Source organism: Ursus americanus, chromosome 13 (assembly GCF_024610735.1).
Source record: "Ursus americanus isolate L20-20 chromosome 13, mUrsAme1.1.p, whole genome shotgun sequence".
NCBI classification, from domain to species: Eukaryota; Metazoa; Chordata; class Mammalia; order Carnivora; family Ursidae; genus Ursus; species Ursus americanus.
In genome coordinates this window covers 43,392,948-43,409,889 of record NC_142139.1, presented here as the reverse complement: position 1 = coordinate 43,409,889, position 16,942 = coordinate 43,392,948, and the positions used below count along the sequence as shown (strand labels likewise).

The window sequence follows — 16,942 nt, the reverse complement described above, 5'->3', positions numbered from 1 at the left end:
ATATTGTTAAGAACAAAGAGTTTTAATTTTTTTCCTGGGCCTTGTATTTGCATTAAGCTTACACAGAAAAAGACTTTCCTGATTTTTTTCACAATTCCAAAAGAAGTCCTTTTTTTGGTCTTATTTGTTATACAAAATACTACACTTTAGAAAATTGTACTTGTAAATTTTGGAGGAAAATGTTAACTTTTGTAGCCATTATATTCAATCTTTGAAGTCTGTCGTTAAAACTAAGAAAGATAACATATTTTCTTAACTCATGCTCATCTTTATGAATTAGAATATTATCAGAAAAAGAAAAATGATACTAGTTTATATAGAATTTCTAAATTTTGTGTTTTGCTTTTTTAAAATTTCGTGGGTGCCTGGGTGGCTCAGTTGGTTACGTGTCTGCCTTCGGCTCAGGGTCCTGGGATCAAGTCCTATGTCGGGCTCCCTGCTCAGCAGGGAGTCTGCTTCTTCCTCTCCCTGTGCCACTCCCCCTGCTTGTGTGCTCTCTCTCTCAAATAAATAAATAAAACCTTAAAATAAAATAAAATTTCTAGCAAATATTTCAGAAATGGGTAAGAATTCTGATTCATTTGGGAAACTGAATATTATATACTATTTTTCTTGTTTTCACAGGAGTGGTTAGAAAAGAAAAATGTGTATTTACATGAAATGCACAGAATTAAAAGGATTGAAAGTGAAAACTTAAGGATCCAAAATGAACAGGTATTCTGAAACACAGAAGTGGAAAATATTCTGGATTTTTAAGTCAGTAAAATCTCTGAGCATTTACCATTTCTAAATCCACTGTTTTTTACCTGGCAAAATAATTGATTACTGATTTTATTTCTCTGGTAGTTTATACATTTTTAGTTTGATATAAATATAACCATTTTACATGAAAACAGATACGCAGAGATTTCTCGTTTTTTGTGTGTGTGGAATAGATTTGACACTACTGATGAGGAACTTAGTATTACTTGACACCATCTATTCACTCTTATTTTACTTTTCACTGTTAAAAATTGACTTCAGTCTTACAACTTAGCCAAGAACATGAAGGGTCATCAGGCATGAACCTCCAGTTTTCCTCTTTTCCGTCCTGAATTTTACTTGTGTCTTTAAGACCAACTCTTATGTGAGCTCTTAACCAGTATCCTTCCCACTCACTGGAGCTGGACTCTAGTTTCACTCTGGCCTGTCCTTCAGTCTCTACCTGGTGGCCACAACATGCTTAGTTCCCTCCCGACTTTGGAACTAGAAGCCCTTTCCTATGCCATCCAATGTTAAATGGGTTTAGAAAGAAACTCAGTTCCCGAATGCCCGGTGCTGCATAGAACAGCCGTGCAGGGGTGCGCTGCGTCCCCGTCAGCACTTCTGCGGCACTAGATGGCTGTGCTCAGAGCCGGACACCTTCTCGTGTCATTTCACAACTCGCTGAGGTAGCTTGTACCTTTACTTCTAAAGCATGTTTTCTCTTTATAAGGCTTCAGGTCATTTAGCTTTAAGCAATAAGGCAAAGAATACTGTGGGATTAAATGGAGGTCAGTCAAGTAATAACATTCTTACCATACACTCACTTACTTCTTTGCCAGTCTGGCACCCAGTTTCAACATTCGGGCTACATTTATTTTGTAACAGTTTTATGCTTTGATGTCAGTCAAGACTCGGGTTCAAAGCAAAGATCCCAGGACTTCCTGCATGACTTGGCCGGTTGACCTCACTCTGACTTACTTTATAAGCCTGCAACTTTCCTGATATGTTTCTTGTAAAGGAATGTTTTAGTATGAGCATTTTGCAGTAGCACTCAGCCTATTATAGTTTATTTTGATAACATTTGTTTAGTACACTGCCAAAAAGGGGTTCTTTCCCATGAATAGCAGATCAATATCTGATAAATGGTTTTAGAAAAGGACATTTTAAACTGCAATGAATAATGCCAACATTTTTTTCTAAATCCAGTTGTCCAAGCCATTCTAAATCAGTTACCTGCTTTGAAAAACAATGTCTAGAAATGATGACTGTGAAGGGAATTCAACACAATCTATATGTGTGCGTCTGTATCTACCACTATCTGTTTATACACACACGTCTGTCTCTTATTTTTTTGAAATAGAAAAAAGCTGCTAAGAGAGAAGAAGCATTAGCATCCTTTGAGGCCTGGAAGGCTATGAAAGAAAAGGAAGCAAAGAAAATAGCTGCCCAAAAAAGGCTTGAAGAAAAAAACAAGAAGAAAACGGAGGAAGAAAATGCCGTGAGAAAGGGAGAAGCGTTGCAGGTACTTAGTGGCTTGGAGTCCCTGCCAGCATCATTTCGCCTTATCTGACTACTGTAGATTAGTGACTAGCTGTGGCTCTCCTCACTTGATCATTTTCACAGTTAATAAGAAAATCGTTGTGAACTTTTTCAGGCCTTTGAACGATGGAAAGAGAAAAAGATGGAATATCTTAGAGAGAAAAATAAAAAGGAAAGAGAATACGAAAGAGCAAAGAAGCAGAAAGAGGAGGAAACGATTGCTGAGAAAAGGAAAGATAACCTAACAGCCGTTGAGAAATGGTAATCCCAAATGAGAGCTATTTTGATAGATTTCAAGTGAATAACACTTTCAGGCTCTTAAAAAGATTATTTCTTTGAAACTTACTAATGCATTGCCATCTCATTATTGCAAAGATTTATTAGGGAATCTTTATTATATCCTCCCCTTTAACCAACATCCAGTGTTCTATGCTATCGTATGTAGGAATGAAAAGAAGGACGCTTTCTTCAAAGAAAAGGAGAAAGAGAAAATAAATGAGAAAAGAAGAGAAGAACTGAAAAGAGCAGAGAAAAAAGATAAAGATAAGCAAGCTATTGATGAATATGAAAAATGGCTGGTAGGTATTGTCTGTTAATGCCCTGTGTCTTAAGAATGCACTTTATTCGTGACATTTCTGTCCCTAATTCCAGTTCTCTTTGTCTCTGGCCATTTCTACCTGAAGCTGCGTTGTGGAATCCATTCTCTCCCCATATCTATCATATTGTCTTTGATTTACTCATTTCTGTTTACGCTTCTACTGTTCCCTCAAGCACTCAGACTTAAAACTTTAGGCATAATATTCTTCCTTATCTGCATCCCCACATTCAGTCACTTATCAGTCACACCTGCTCTTGCTCTGCAGTGACTCTTAGGTCTAAAGTCATGGAGAGCTGACAAGTGCGCTGCTGATGGTATGCCAGACTGTTTTAGGTGGGACTTGTCATGACACAGAATAATACTGAATTGAATAATGAGAAAGTTACTACATTTTATAAGTTCTCTTTTTTTTTTTTTCATTTTTAAGTTCTCTTTTGATCTTTCTAATGACCTCAAGGAGAAGGTTTCATTTTGGTGTTTTTTTAGCAAAAGTAAGAAGTCTGGGAGGAAAACGTCTAGCTGGACTTACCATTATTTTGTTTTTTATATTTTTTGTTTGTTGTAGTGTACTTACGTTTATAGTTCTTTTTCATTGATGTTAAGCAAAATACTATTTCCTGTCTTAAAATATCATTATAAATATACATGTTTATCAATTTTTGACCAAGTACGGCATTCATATGAATAAGTACTTTATACATGAGTAGGCGATGCATTCAAATGGGTGGTTAGCACATCCCATGTTGCGGCTATCACAACATGTAAAATTGCTCCACTGGGGTTAGGATCCAGTAGGGTTTCTTTCCAGCAGGAATTCTTGTCAAACTTTCCTTGAGTTCACATCAATCCGCTAGTTAAACATATTGTCCAGGATATTTTGTGGTTGTATTTCTCTGGTTAGGACTGAACTTGAGCAGCTTTTATTTGTATAAGGGTCATTTGTAATTTTTTTTGGAAACTGTTAATTCATAGACTTTGCACATTTTTCTGTTGGTCTTTTTCTTCTTGATTTTTAGAAGCTTGTTTATATATTAGGGAAATTAGCCTATCATTTCTGGTAGGAGTCACAACTACTTTTTCCCCATTGCTTTGTTGGTCTCTCAACTTTGCGTATAGTATTTTATGCCATGAAAAAATTGATTTTATTTTCTCGTGTCAACTTTATCAGTCTTTTGGATTCTGATTTTCAAGTGTAGTTGAAGAACTTTCTTTATAACTCAAGGCTAAATGAAGTGCTCCCATTTTTCTTCTAGTAACTTTATGATTTTAATATCTTGACATTTTAACATTTGATCAGCTTTTAATTTAGCTTGATTATAGTGGGGTATACGAATCTGACTTTATTTTTTCCAAACGCATGTCCTATGAAATAGCCTATCTTTTGTCCATTGATTTGAGGTACTGCCTCTGTTATATGATGCATTCCCAGATTTTAGGGTTGGTTTCTTGACTTTCTGTTCCATCGGTCAATCTTAGATCTCACTGTACATGTTCCAGCACCATGCTGTTTCATTATCAGGGCTTTATATGTTTTCATATCTGTTTTGGTTAATCTTTCTTCATAGCTCTTCTGTCAAAGTATTTCTGACTGTTATCGTTTACTTTTTTACATCAGCTTTGGAACCAACAGTAGCTAGAGAGGCATGCAGGACACAAAGCAGGCTATTTAAAGATAGGATAAAAAGATGAGGCACTTAGGAATAAACTTAAGAAATGGGAAGACCACTATGAAGAAAATTTTAGAACACTTCCACAGGACACAAATGAAGACTTGAGAACATGGATCGAACCTGCTTTTGTGTAGAAACACTCAGTCTTATCATGATGTTATAGATGTCAGTGCTCCCTGAAGTAATTTACACATTTAATGTAATCCTAATAAAATAGCAACAGAATTTCTTCTTGTTTATGTGTTGATTTTTAGTGCGGCTTTATGCTAATTCCATGCAGAAAAACAGTAAGAAAATAAAGTGATCAAAAGCAGTTGGGTGGTTTGAATGAGGAGGGTAGTATTTATGATGGCTTCCTTAAACTCTTAAATAGTGCTTGCTTCTAGGAAAAATGAAAACTCTTCTTCTATCAAGGAAACATATACCAACTGTGCTACATCACTTAGGGCAACTAAATGTACATGTTTGTCAGTTTTATTTTCACATACCCTTGAAGATGGAATAGAATGTTCTTAATGACTAAGTCATCTTTAGGTACATTATGTTTTGCTACAGTATTTAGTCACTTTTTCATTCTAATCAGTCCTCTGGAGAACAAAAACTCATCAGTCAAAGATGAAAATGATAATAACTTGTTTTGATATGTGGTATAACCTCGACAGATATAATGCCACTTATAAAAACATCCAATCACAATATGTTACAGGTCTAGTCCTCCAGTTTACCAATTTCTTATTGCAATTCGTTTGCAAAAAGAATGGAAAAATACCCCCATTTGGAAGTCTAAGAACTTCAACTTTAATGTAAAGTGACATCTCAAAATTTTGTTATAAAATCTAGCTTGAGTAATGAGCATTGGGGGGGGGTTATCATTTTAGTGGAAAGTTACAGCCAAAGATTAGTAAGATTCTCTTCTTCATGCTGGTTCTCAGATTAATGAATAGTTACCATTAATAAGAAAATGAGTAAAAAATTCACACTCCAACAGACAATATTCAAAAGGGCTGTGTAACAAGGTTCTTTTAATTATTCCTCCAGATGACCTTATTGATCATCTTAATTGATATTAAAGTTGAGAATTAGTTGCTTATTTCCTATTCTGACTTTCTTAGCACCTACTAGTAAGATCAGACTTGTTTCGTGTTTCTCTCTCTCTCTGCCCATGTTGAATGGAATGGACAAAAAGAGGTTTGTTCAGTCAGTTTCTGTGGACACAGCCTTGTCCCTGCTTTTCTGCTCCCTAGCTGGAGGGTCTGCCTCTCTCTAAGATACTGAAATGACTGGCAGTGACCCAATTACAGGTTTGTTCTGTTTTGTTTTGTTTGTTTTCTCAATTAGGATTCTAAAAGGAGATTCCCTCTTTGCTTTATAGGAGTAGCCAGCATGGAGCAAAATGTTAAGACAGAGAAAAAGAATTTCATCCCTCTCCTCATTCCTTTTGTTGTATGTGAATAATAGTATGCTGATGGGAACCTTGCATTCTGGTGTTCTCCTTGTGACACCTGTCAATTCCATACATGTGCTGGTGAAAGAATCGTAGACACCTCATAGGGTACCAAGATGCTGCCCGTTCCAAGCCATCCAGCCCACAGGGCCAACACTGTGTAAGGGTTTCTGGATACTGCTGCTCTTTGAGAAAATCACCCGTATAAGGAAACCACCAAACTTTATAGTGTTAGCAGAGACTTGGAGAATTCAGTGAAGAGATGATCTGAGCTGCAAGATGAAAAGAGCAAGTACTACTGACATTTCAAGCATTCCTGGATTAATGTTAAATTTCATAGTAATCCTCACATAGTCATTTCTTTGAAGGGAGGGTGTGCAGGGAAACAAAATGGCTCTGAAATTCATCCGGTATAATAAAAATGTGAGAATATGGAAGATAATATTTTCAAAATAAGATGAAGTATAGGACTGTTTCCATCAAGCAGTAAAATATAAATTTACCATTTTACTCCCCTGTGAACCAGCATTTTTCTCTCCTGGATTATTCCCATCACTTTCCAAGATGTATAATTCTTAATTCTCAATTCCTCATTCGCCTCAGATATGGTTCCACATTTCACTGCTCTTTTTTTAATAGCTAAACTTCTAAAAAAGTTTTATTTACACTTCTTGGTTCTCTATACCCTTTTTACCCTCAACACCCTCAACAACACGCTTGTCTCTTTCGCCATCATTTTACTGGAACTACGCCTGGAAAGTTAGTTTTGCCAGATCTAGCCATCCAGTGTGTTGTTTTCTGCTGCATTCCCCAGACCTCGCAAACATTCTACCTGGTCGCTTTCACCTTCTGGCAACTGTCTTCTCCCCAGGGTGCCCTGCTCCCCTGGTGTTTGGCATTTCTCCGCTTTCCTCCTCAGTGGCACTTGTTGACTTCTCTTACCTGTGTTCCAGATGTTACCGTGGCTTGCAGGCCTCACAGCACCTCACTCACCTACCTTTTTATTCTCCTCTGGTACCCTCTCCTGTCTTCTGCCCAGGTTGAGTCATGCTGGCTCTCGCGGCGCCGGCTCTCTGGTTACCTCTCACCTCCCCCGTGTCTCCCGCTGTCTGAGCCCTCACACATGCTGTTTGCTCTGCTTGAAATGCTCCTCCTCAGTGCCTCTCACAAGGGGCTTCTCTTATATGTCTTGTCTCACTTTGAAGTGACTTTCCCTGAATCCACTTTCCTTTGAACATAAGTACGCCCTTTATTCTTTAACAATCACAACAACTTTTTTATATGTTCCATAGAAATTCTCACAATTTGAAATGGTCTGTTGTTTATTTAATTGTTTATTAACTGTCCATTTTGAAAATCCCCTGAGGGACCGAATCTGTGTGTTTGGATTTAGAATCACTTTATGCGTGGCCCCCAGTATGTACACTGCTTGACCCAGAGTAGGATCTCAGTGCTTAACAGTTGAATGAATACCAGTGAAATAATAGACCCCCCCAGGACCTCTCAGAACCTGTTCCAAGTAACGATGTGCTATATAATAAAGTAACACAAATTAATAGATGCAAGGAAATTATAACTTGAGTTATTTGTGTGACATTTGGGCATGAAATCACGTCAAAGCAACAGCAATAGAAACTCCAAAAGCACTTAAGCATTAAATATAAAATGCCAAACAATAGAAGAACTGAAAGAAAATGAAACACTATCAAGTCTCACGGGGATAAGATGCTTTTCTAAACCGAGAAGTGCTGTAGAAATAAGAAAGGAAAACATGAACAGATATTGAATTTAAAATCATTAAAGCATTCACATAAAAAGTCAGTGTAGGTGCTGCGTGTAGGGTGGAGTCCTACAGCTGCTTTGAAAAATAAATCATTTCCCAGCAAAGTTGAACATATTAATACCCTACAAACCAGTGATTTCACTCCTAGGCATGTACATCGGAGAGCAGATCTTGACTGGGAAGTACAAGGAGTCCAACAGGGATGTTTATAGTATTGTCTTTATGTGGGGGAAAAAAAACCCATCATGTTTTCAATAACAACAAAAATAGATTAACAAATGGTGATAAGTTGACATGTTGAAGTTCTATGAATATTCTATGGCATATCTATGAACTAGAGCTATAACTCACATAGGTGGATCTTAGAAATATTAAGATGAATAAAAACGGAAGTCACAAAAAATACATAGCATGTTATACTCTTAATTGTAAAAATATGCAAAACAAAATTACTTGTTTTGGGATTAATACATTTAGAATACAAATATTAAGAGATGCCCTGGAATGAGAAGCATCAGACAGAGTAATGGTTACCTCAGTGGGGTGCGGAGGAAGCAGTGTGATGAAGGAATGAACACAGAGACCTTCGAAAGTATTGGTTATGGTTTTTCTTTTTCCCATACGGCAGATGGTGGTTTTGGTTACACACAGGTTTTGGTTACATTACTCTTTAAACAGTTGTCTTGGCTGAAATATTTCTGAATTTTTCTTTGCCAAAAAGGACTAAAAGTAATGTAGATAAAATGTTCACTGCAAAGATTTTATCATATGAAAATATATAAATTGCTAAACATTGAAAGCATTGATACCCGTATAGTTAGATGAGCCGGGTAATTGAGCATAAGAATTCACAAAAGGGCTAAAGAAATAAAAATGCGCTCAAGCAAAGAAACATGCGACCTAATTTTCAACTATTTATAAAAATTTTGAAGTATCCCTGCTGTCATGGCATATTCAACCTCTGCGCCCCGTAAATTTAGTTCTGAGAATCTGTTTTCAGCAAGTTGTCATTAAATTCTCGTAATTATTCTCTTTGAGTTATGAAATTATAGGTCTTTTTTCCCATTTTTCATAGCTTTGTTTATATTATCACTTTTGATATTAAAATATAAGTGATTAAGTGGTGCATAATACCTGTTGGTAGTGTGCTTATAAATGTGCAATGTTCTCTAGCTATTCCTTTATAACCAGCTAAATAGGAAGCAACGTTTAAATGTCTTATAATAGATTACTTTGTTCTTTAGCAAGCAACTTGATTTGAAAATAAATGTTCATATATGTATATAAACTTACAGTTTTCTATTTTCTCTTTAGGAAAAGAAAGAAAGGCAGGAAAGAATTGAACGAAAACAAAAGAAGCGTCATTCCTTTCTCGAAAACGAGGCACTTCCTCCCTGGAGCCCTCCAAGCAGAACTGTGTTCTCAAAAGTGTTTTGATAATTCTCATTTTTACATTATTTAGTTCTTTATCAATTCACCATTTTAGCCACTATTTATTCAATTAGTTATAGTTAGAAAAGTCTATTTTAATTAATGCCAGCCATTTCCACTGACAATGGAAAAGATGCTTTGGAGTTTAATCAGTGAAATGATTGAAAGCATTTTTTGGACTGTAGGTAAACTGCCTCAGATGAGAAGCTAATCATCAGATTGCTCTTCGATGGCCCTTTATCATGTCCTGACAGTCCTTACCATCAGATGATCCATGGTCGCTTTCTCTAAGCCGTGCGTGGTATCTACGTGTGTCTATTCCCCAGCATGAAAAGGAAACCATCTAGGAACTATAATCACAGAAATAATTGAATCGCTGAATGATTGTGCACCTGGATTCAGGTTTTAAGAGGAATCGTCACTGGGGCTATGCATATATATATTTGTTTGTTTGTTTGTTTTGTTTGTTTTTTTCTAAAACTGACCTGTAGCTGGAGCCGTTGCACCTGTGCCATGCAAGTTAGAGCTCCGTGAGGTGAGGCAGTAGTGCAGTAGAACTCGAATCATCGAGGCATTTTATTTTAAAAGTTTGCCTTATGTTTTAATATGAGTTTTAGCTGTCCCAGACTTAATGTGACAATCATAGGCACTTTATAATGAGTAGACCTCTGAAATTTGTCTTCTAAATTCTGTGTCACTTTATTATTTCAGTGGTACCAAAAAAATAATCCATTTCTTGGTAGTGATAGACTCACGCAATAATTATGAAAATTCCACGAGAGCTCAAGGTCATTATCACTGTTAATAATTTTTTCCAGACTAAAGCCATAAAGGTGATAAAGGCAATTTTTGGTCTCTCAGCTTATTCCAGAGTCTTACTTATATTTAGTAGATAGCTGTATAGGAAGGCAATTTGTAGAAAACGCCCAAAGAACCTTTATTTATTTGATCACTGCATATCTTTGTATTAATTGGACTCATACTTGAACTGGTCAGCTAGTTTATCACAGACTAAGTGTGTGCTCTCAGAGCTGAAATACTGCTTTCGTCAGTGAAGCAATGCAATGATGGATGAGAATAAATAATTACTATTTATTAAGCACCTAATGTATGCTCTCTGCTGGACCTTTACAAATGTTAATTCTTACCTTTAAAACTATTCAGTGTAGGTGTTATTTTGCAGATAAAAAAATACTGACGCTTGGAGAAATAACTTGCCATACATTTAGCATGTGACTGAGTCGGGATTAGAATTAAGTCTTTTCCCCTCTAGAATCAATATGCTCATTTTTGTGCTCTGTATTATATCCGCTTTACAAACACATTTTACCTCTCAGATCCTAAAGTCATGTGTTGTTATCCGGAGAGTGTCTTTCCTTTAAGAAATATCTGTTTGTTATTAGAGGTGGTGAACTTTATTAGATCTATACAATGAAAGAAGATTCCATAATATTTAAAGATTTAGTCAAATGCCTTCTATCTAGTATTAGAATGTCAGGAAAGCCAGCAGGCCGTGGAACATAGGCTTTGAGAGAGTCACTCAGGAGGTTTTGCTGGGACAATTAACCTCGCTGTGGTGCGTGTGCAAGGTAAGAAAGACGTTGTGGATCAGTTTCTAAGATCACATCAGTCCTCTTAGAAAGTTTTAAATTTGTTTTAAAATCTGTTTTAAAATTATAAATAAAACTAGAAGACTTTTTATACTGCCAGGAACTAGGACATACTTCATGAAATCAATGTGTATTATCAACATGGGATTTAGCTCCTCTGTTTTTCACCAAATATGTATTTAGTGCCTACCAGAATGAATCGTTGTTTATGGTATCGCATTAGCTATTCAGAGCTAAAAAGGTATTTGCAAATTCCAGGGAAGTAAAAGGAAAAAAGATCAGGGATATGAGATCATAAATGTATGTGTCCTAAATTTCACATTAAATATTGACTTAAACTTCCCAATTATTTCCTTCTTCATTATCATATTTAGTGGTTTGCCATTATCACTTCTTAGCTGTTGTGAGTACTGAATGAAATTAGTAATTGATATAAAGCACGTGGCATTGTTTTCATTTATTGACTGTTAAGAGCCCTGCAGTTCTCCACTTCATGTGTGTGAGAAGAAGGTTAGCATAGGCGGGGTTGATAATGGTTATTTGATAATGGTTATTTCTTGGCCAGTCTAACACTCAAAGGAGAATACGGAGGTGATCTGTATTAGGGAGTTCCTAGGAAGAAATCTAAATACTAACTTCTTAGCACTGCTTGTGAAGTAGGATGAAAAGAGAAATTGAGGTGTTTGCAAAGACCCAACAGGTCATTTCCCTCAAATGGGGAAGTTTGTCCTTCTATGATAATGTATTACTCCTGTTTACAGCAACCCGTGCTGGTCAGTTATCTAGTTGAATGAAATCCTCTCTTCTCCTGCAACAGAAATAAAGCTGAGTTTTGGAAGCTGGGTGAAAGTAAAGCACTATGTACTTTCTGAGATCTGAAGGGGTGAATCCAGCCTGGTAATATGCTCTTGAATGTATTTATCTGTTTAAGGGGTAGGAGTTCCCCATATATCCTTAAAAATATCAGATATCAATATATACATTTGCTCATCCAGTTTTCATTAATTTATAATAAGAGGGAATTCAGATTCAAATTAAGGACACTAAAAGCCTATAGATTTTTCAGATTAAACTAGTTTTGTAAGTTGTATTCATCACTTGAATGCCAGACACTTCAAAGTAAAGATAAGAATTTAATTAATATTTTAAAACATTACTGAAAACAATTTCCCTAGAAATTTACATATCAGTACAAAAAATAAAATTTTATACACAATGTATTTTCCATAACAACCAAGAAGATACTATTACATAAAGAAAGAAACTATATGGCATTTTAGATCAGAAGGAAGAGACAGTTTTCTTTAAGAAGATAAGGCCTGTTCAGGGATAACGATTTTTCAGTCGTTTGTATTGCATCATGTTTTGAAAATGTCACTGGTTGATTTATTGTTTTAATAGTATTAAAACTGATATTTTTCACTGTTGCCAAAGCAGTAGCTGATAATAGTTAAGTGTCCACAGTTGTATTACCCGAGTGATAAAACTGCATCTGGAGGGGTTTTAATACTTTAATAAAAGTGGCCTAAACCCTATTTCTAAGTTGAACAAGACTACTTTGACTCACCCAAGCCCATACCACTAACCATAAGAATCTGGAGTTAGAGATCAGGTGTCCAGTTTTCTAGTAATCTACCTACCATTCCACAATTTTGAGAATCCCATAAAACTTTTCACACTAACTTTTGTAACCATGGTCATTATCAACTTGGTTCATTGTGATCCTCTCAGATGTCCCTTATTCTTCCAATGCCTTCTCCATTACTCCACCAGATCAAGGCTCTTTGGGCACCTGCACTAGGACTTCATGGGTGGGGGAGGACTGAAGTTTCTCAAGCCCTGAGTCACAGGCAAAGATACAATGGAAAAAAGGAATTTCAACAAATGGGAGAAATTGCATGTTAGTCAAAGTAGTTCCTGAGAATAAACTAGTACAGAAAACACATTTTCCTGATGTCATTTTGGCTCTAATTTCAGTAGTGCTGTATTAACAGGTACTTAGACCCATATGCTTCCATGCTACATGAAGCAAAGGTCTTATCAATTGCCCTGCTTCCTAGGTACATTGGCTGACAGAATAATTAATGTTATGTAAATGCTTAACTGGAGACTTCCCTGAATTCTTTTTGTTTTAAAATTTCATGTGATTCGATTATTTTGAAACATGTTACATGTAATTGTATAATGTTAACTAAATTATTGGTATTAAATTTAGGATGTTGTTTTAAGAATTACTTGAGGAGATGTACTTAATGTCTGCTTTTTAGTAGCATACTTCATGTTATGCTGAATTAAAGTTAATCATTCAAGATTTATTTTTTGGGGTGATGTTATTTTCTTTTTTTTTTTTTTTAAAGATTTTATTTATTTATTTGACAGAGATAGAGACAGCCAGCGAGAGAGGGAACTCAAGCAGGGGGAGTGGGAGAGGAAGAAGCAGGCTCATAGCGGAGGAGCCTGATGTGGGGCTCGATCCCATAACGCCGGGATCACGCCCTGAGCCGAAGGCAGACGCTTAACCGCTGTGCCACCCAGGCGCCCCGGGGTGATGTTATTTTCTGATTCTGCCAAATTTCATTTCATAACTTCGGAAAATGCGGTATGAGTTTTATTTGTGGGCTAACGATGAAATAATCATTGCCATTTGCAGCAACATGGATGGACCTAGAGAGTATAATGCTAAGTGAAATAAACCAGAGAAAGACATACACCATATGATTTCACTCATAGGTAGAACTTAAGAAACAAAACAAAGAAAAAAAAACAAAAACAAAAAACCAGACTCTTAACTATAGAGAACAAACAGAGGGTTACTAGAGTGGGGGTGAGGGGTTGGGTGAAATAGGTGAAGGGGATTAAGAGTACACTTATCATGGTGAGCACTGAGTATTGTGTAAAATTGCTGAATCACTATATTGTACACCTGAAATTAACATAACACTGTATGCTAACTACATCAGAACTTTTTTTAAAAAGATGAAATAATCATATTATGCTGATACACCTTTTACTAGAAATGACTGAAAAATTTTCAAAAATGATTGAAAATTTGGATATAAACTTTTCTTTTACTTGAAATCCTACACAAATTACAAAGGTAATATAATTACAAAATTATCAAATAATTAGAAAGTGCAAGTAGCAAAAATAACCTACATTCCCATTTCTCCAAAATAATCATAGCTAACATATTTTGTACTCTTCCACCTTTTAGTTTCCAGTGCATTTTTTCCTGTAGTTGGAATTAAACTGAGTGAAGAAAATAGAGATACAGTTTCCTCTATCTCTCTGTTTTTCTCTACGTCTCTGTCTCTCTCCCATGCCGCCTGTGTATACATATGTGTTGTATTTCTATATATATCTTTTTCCATATATATACACATATATATATACACATATACACACACATAACACATATATATACATATATATATACACACACATAACAATATATATATATACACACATAACATATATATACATATATACACACATATACACACATAACAACATATATACACACATATATACACACATAACATATATATATACATATATACACACATATATACACATACATAACATATACATATATATACACACATAACTATATATACACACACTACATATATATATATATATATACACACACACATAACAATATATATATTGTTGAGTGGAAAACTTGGGTAACTAAATATGCAGTTTGATCTCATTTTCTATTTTAAAGAATAAAAAAACGATTGAATACATGCATGTATACATATGTTTTATTTCTATATATATCTTGTTCCAGACTTTCTATATATATTTGGTTACCAGAGTTTTTCACTCAATATATAATGAGCATATTTCCATGCTATTATGCTTTTTCTGATAATCTTTGATGCTGCAACTACAATTTAACCTATTTTGGGCAATTTGTTTCCTTATAAATGTTTACTATTGTAAGTAACAATACAGCAAACATTCTTATAGTCAATATCCTTGTTATCAAGACAGTGGACCTCATTAAATCTATAAAATGAAAAAAATCATAATATTTAAGGAGTTCGTTAAAGGCTTTGTATCTGGTATTAGAATGTCAGGCGGGGCACCGAGGTGGCTCAGTCAGTTAAGGATTGGACTCTTGATTTCGGCTCAGGTCATGATGTCAGGGTCTTGAGGAACTCTGCACTGGGTTCCGCACTGAGCGTGGAGCCTGCTTAAAATTCTCTCTCCCTCTCCCTCTGGCTCTCCCCCTGCCGCCCCCTCACCCCCCTCCACTTGCATTGTCTCTCTTAAAAAAAAAAAAAGAATGTCAGGAAAGCCAACAGGTCGTGGAACACAGGCCTTGAGATAGTGACTCAGGAGGCTTCACTCTGAGGACGAACCTCGCTGCGGTGCGCGTGCAAGAAAGGAAAGACATCATGGATTGCTTTGTCAGATCCCATCAGCACGATAGATAAACAAAAGAAATTTTATAAACAAAACTGGAGACCTTTTTATCATTGCCAGGGAACTCTAAGACATGGACCGGGAGTTGTTTAACAGGGACAGAAATTCAGTTTTTCAAGATGAAAGGAGTTCTGGAGATTGGCCGCACTGTACTCTAAGTGGGCTTAGCACTACTGAGCTGTACATTTAAAAATGGATGAGATGGTAAATTTTATGTGTATTTTACCACAATTCAAAAAAAACTGCACAACAGAACAAAATGCTTACTCATTCATCTATAGGAGAGATATAGAGAAAACTTCTCCCCTAATTAGAGATACGTCTTTTCTGTGGGTCTGATCAGATCGACTTGCTCGTCCTGGATGACACATCCTTGATTCAATCACAGTTTTGAGGAATGTCTTAGCTGCTTGGCTTAAACCGAGATTGAACACTGAGTAGAAAAGCAACATTTCAACCACACCTTCTAATAGCTCCTCCTTTCAGATTTTTTTTTCCCTTGGATATTCTTGACCACTTAATTTTTGAGATAAGCTTTAGGGTTCTTTTTAAGCTTTTAAAACAAAATTACAATTCTTGGTAGAATTGCAATAATCGTGCAAAATAAGAAAAGATGTTGGGCGGGGGGAGCTGGGCGGCTCAGTCGTTAAGCGTCTGCCTTCTGCTCAGGTCATGATCCCAGGACCCTGGGATTCATCGAGCTCCGAGTTGGGCTGCCTGCTCAGCAGGAAGCCTGCTTCTCCCTCTCCCACTCCCCCTGCTTGTGTTCCCTCTCTTGCTGTCTCTCTGTCAAATAATTAAAAAAAAAATCTGTTGGTTTGAAAAAGAATAAAACCAATCCCTTTCTGAGACTGATTAACGTTCTCTTGTATTTTTGTACATAGAGCCATTTCGCTCTTAAAATTAATCAACCTGTGGTGCTCATGGGTTCCCTGTGGGGAAAATCCACTGTGATCCCTACCATCCTACACATACCCAGGGTAACTTCGTTACTTTCTTTTCTACACCGTTTCCTTGCCTTAAACAACTGTTATTGAAGGTCTCACCTTTGTAGATGAAAGTATGTATTTCCCCAACTGAAATAAGAGCTTTATGAAGACAGGAACAATATTTTATACATCTTGGTATTTCTCCTTTCTCAATGGGGTCTGGATGAATATTTCTTGGCTGATAAAAGAGCAAGTTAAAAATAGAATATAAAAGACTGCATATGTGTTTATAATGACAATTTAGTACATATACGAACAAGGACCCTGTTGTATGATGAAATTATATAAATTATTTTATATATAGTTAAAGTGGCTTTAAAATGAGTATAACTATTGCAAATAGCTTAAAATTTTATTTTAAATATTACATCATTTTTTCAGTCCAAAACAAAACAAAAATTTTTTAAATGGAAAACTCTCTTGTGTATGTGTGTGTGGGACTGCATTAAATTGGAACAGCTCATATATTCAAACATTTACAATTAAATAGATTGAGCCCTATCAAGAGAACTCTTTTCTTTCTTTCTTGGTATCCTTCCTATGGTAATATTCAGCAACAACATTAAAAAAGAAGGCATGGAGGAAGGAAGGGATGGTGGGAGGGGGGAAAGATAGCAAGCCCAGGGCTCACTGGCTCATTCAGTCTACAGGATGAATCTTGGTAGAATAATCTATTAACTAAAGCTTAAATTCATAT

General features: G+C 36.0%; 1 protein-coding gene across 2 annotated transcripts in view; it reads left to right on the top strand.

The window, feature by feature from the left end:
- MAP9 (microtubule associated protein 9) overlaps window positions 1–13,134 on the top strand; it is a 30,344-nt gene extending 17,210 nt beyond the window's left edge. For both annotated transcript variants that reach the window (XM_087866536.1, XM_045798771.2), the window contains exons 10-14: window positions 625–714; window positions 2,105–2,266; window positions 2,399–2,544; window positions 2,729–2,861; window positions 9,093–13,134. In XM_087866536.1, the coding sequence (XP_087722662.1) occupies window positions 625–714; window positions 2,105–2,266; window positions 2,399–2,544; window positions 2,729–2,861; window positions 9,093–9,215 (654 nt within the window). In that variant the 3' untranslated portion in view covers window positions 9,216–13,134. The remainder of the gene's footprint in view (window positions 1–624; window positions 715–2,104; window positions 2,267–2,398; window positions 2,545–2,728; window positions 2,862–9,092) is intronic.
- The last annotated feature ends 3,808 nt before the right edge of the window (window positions 13,135–16,942 follow it).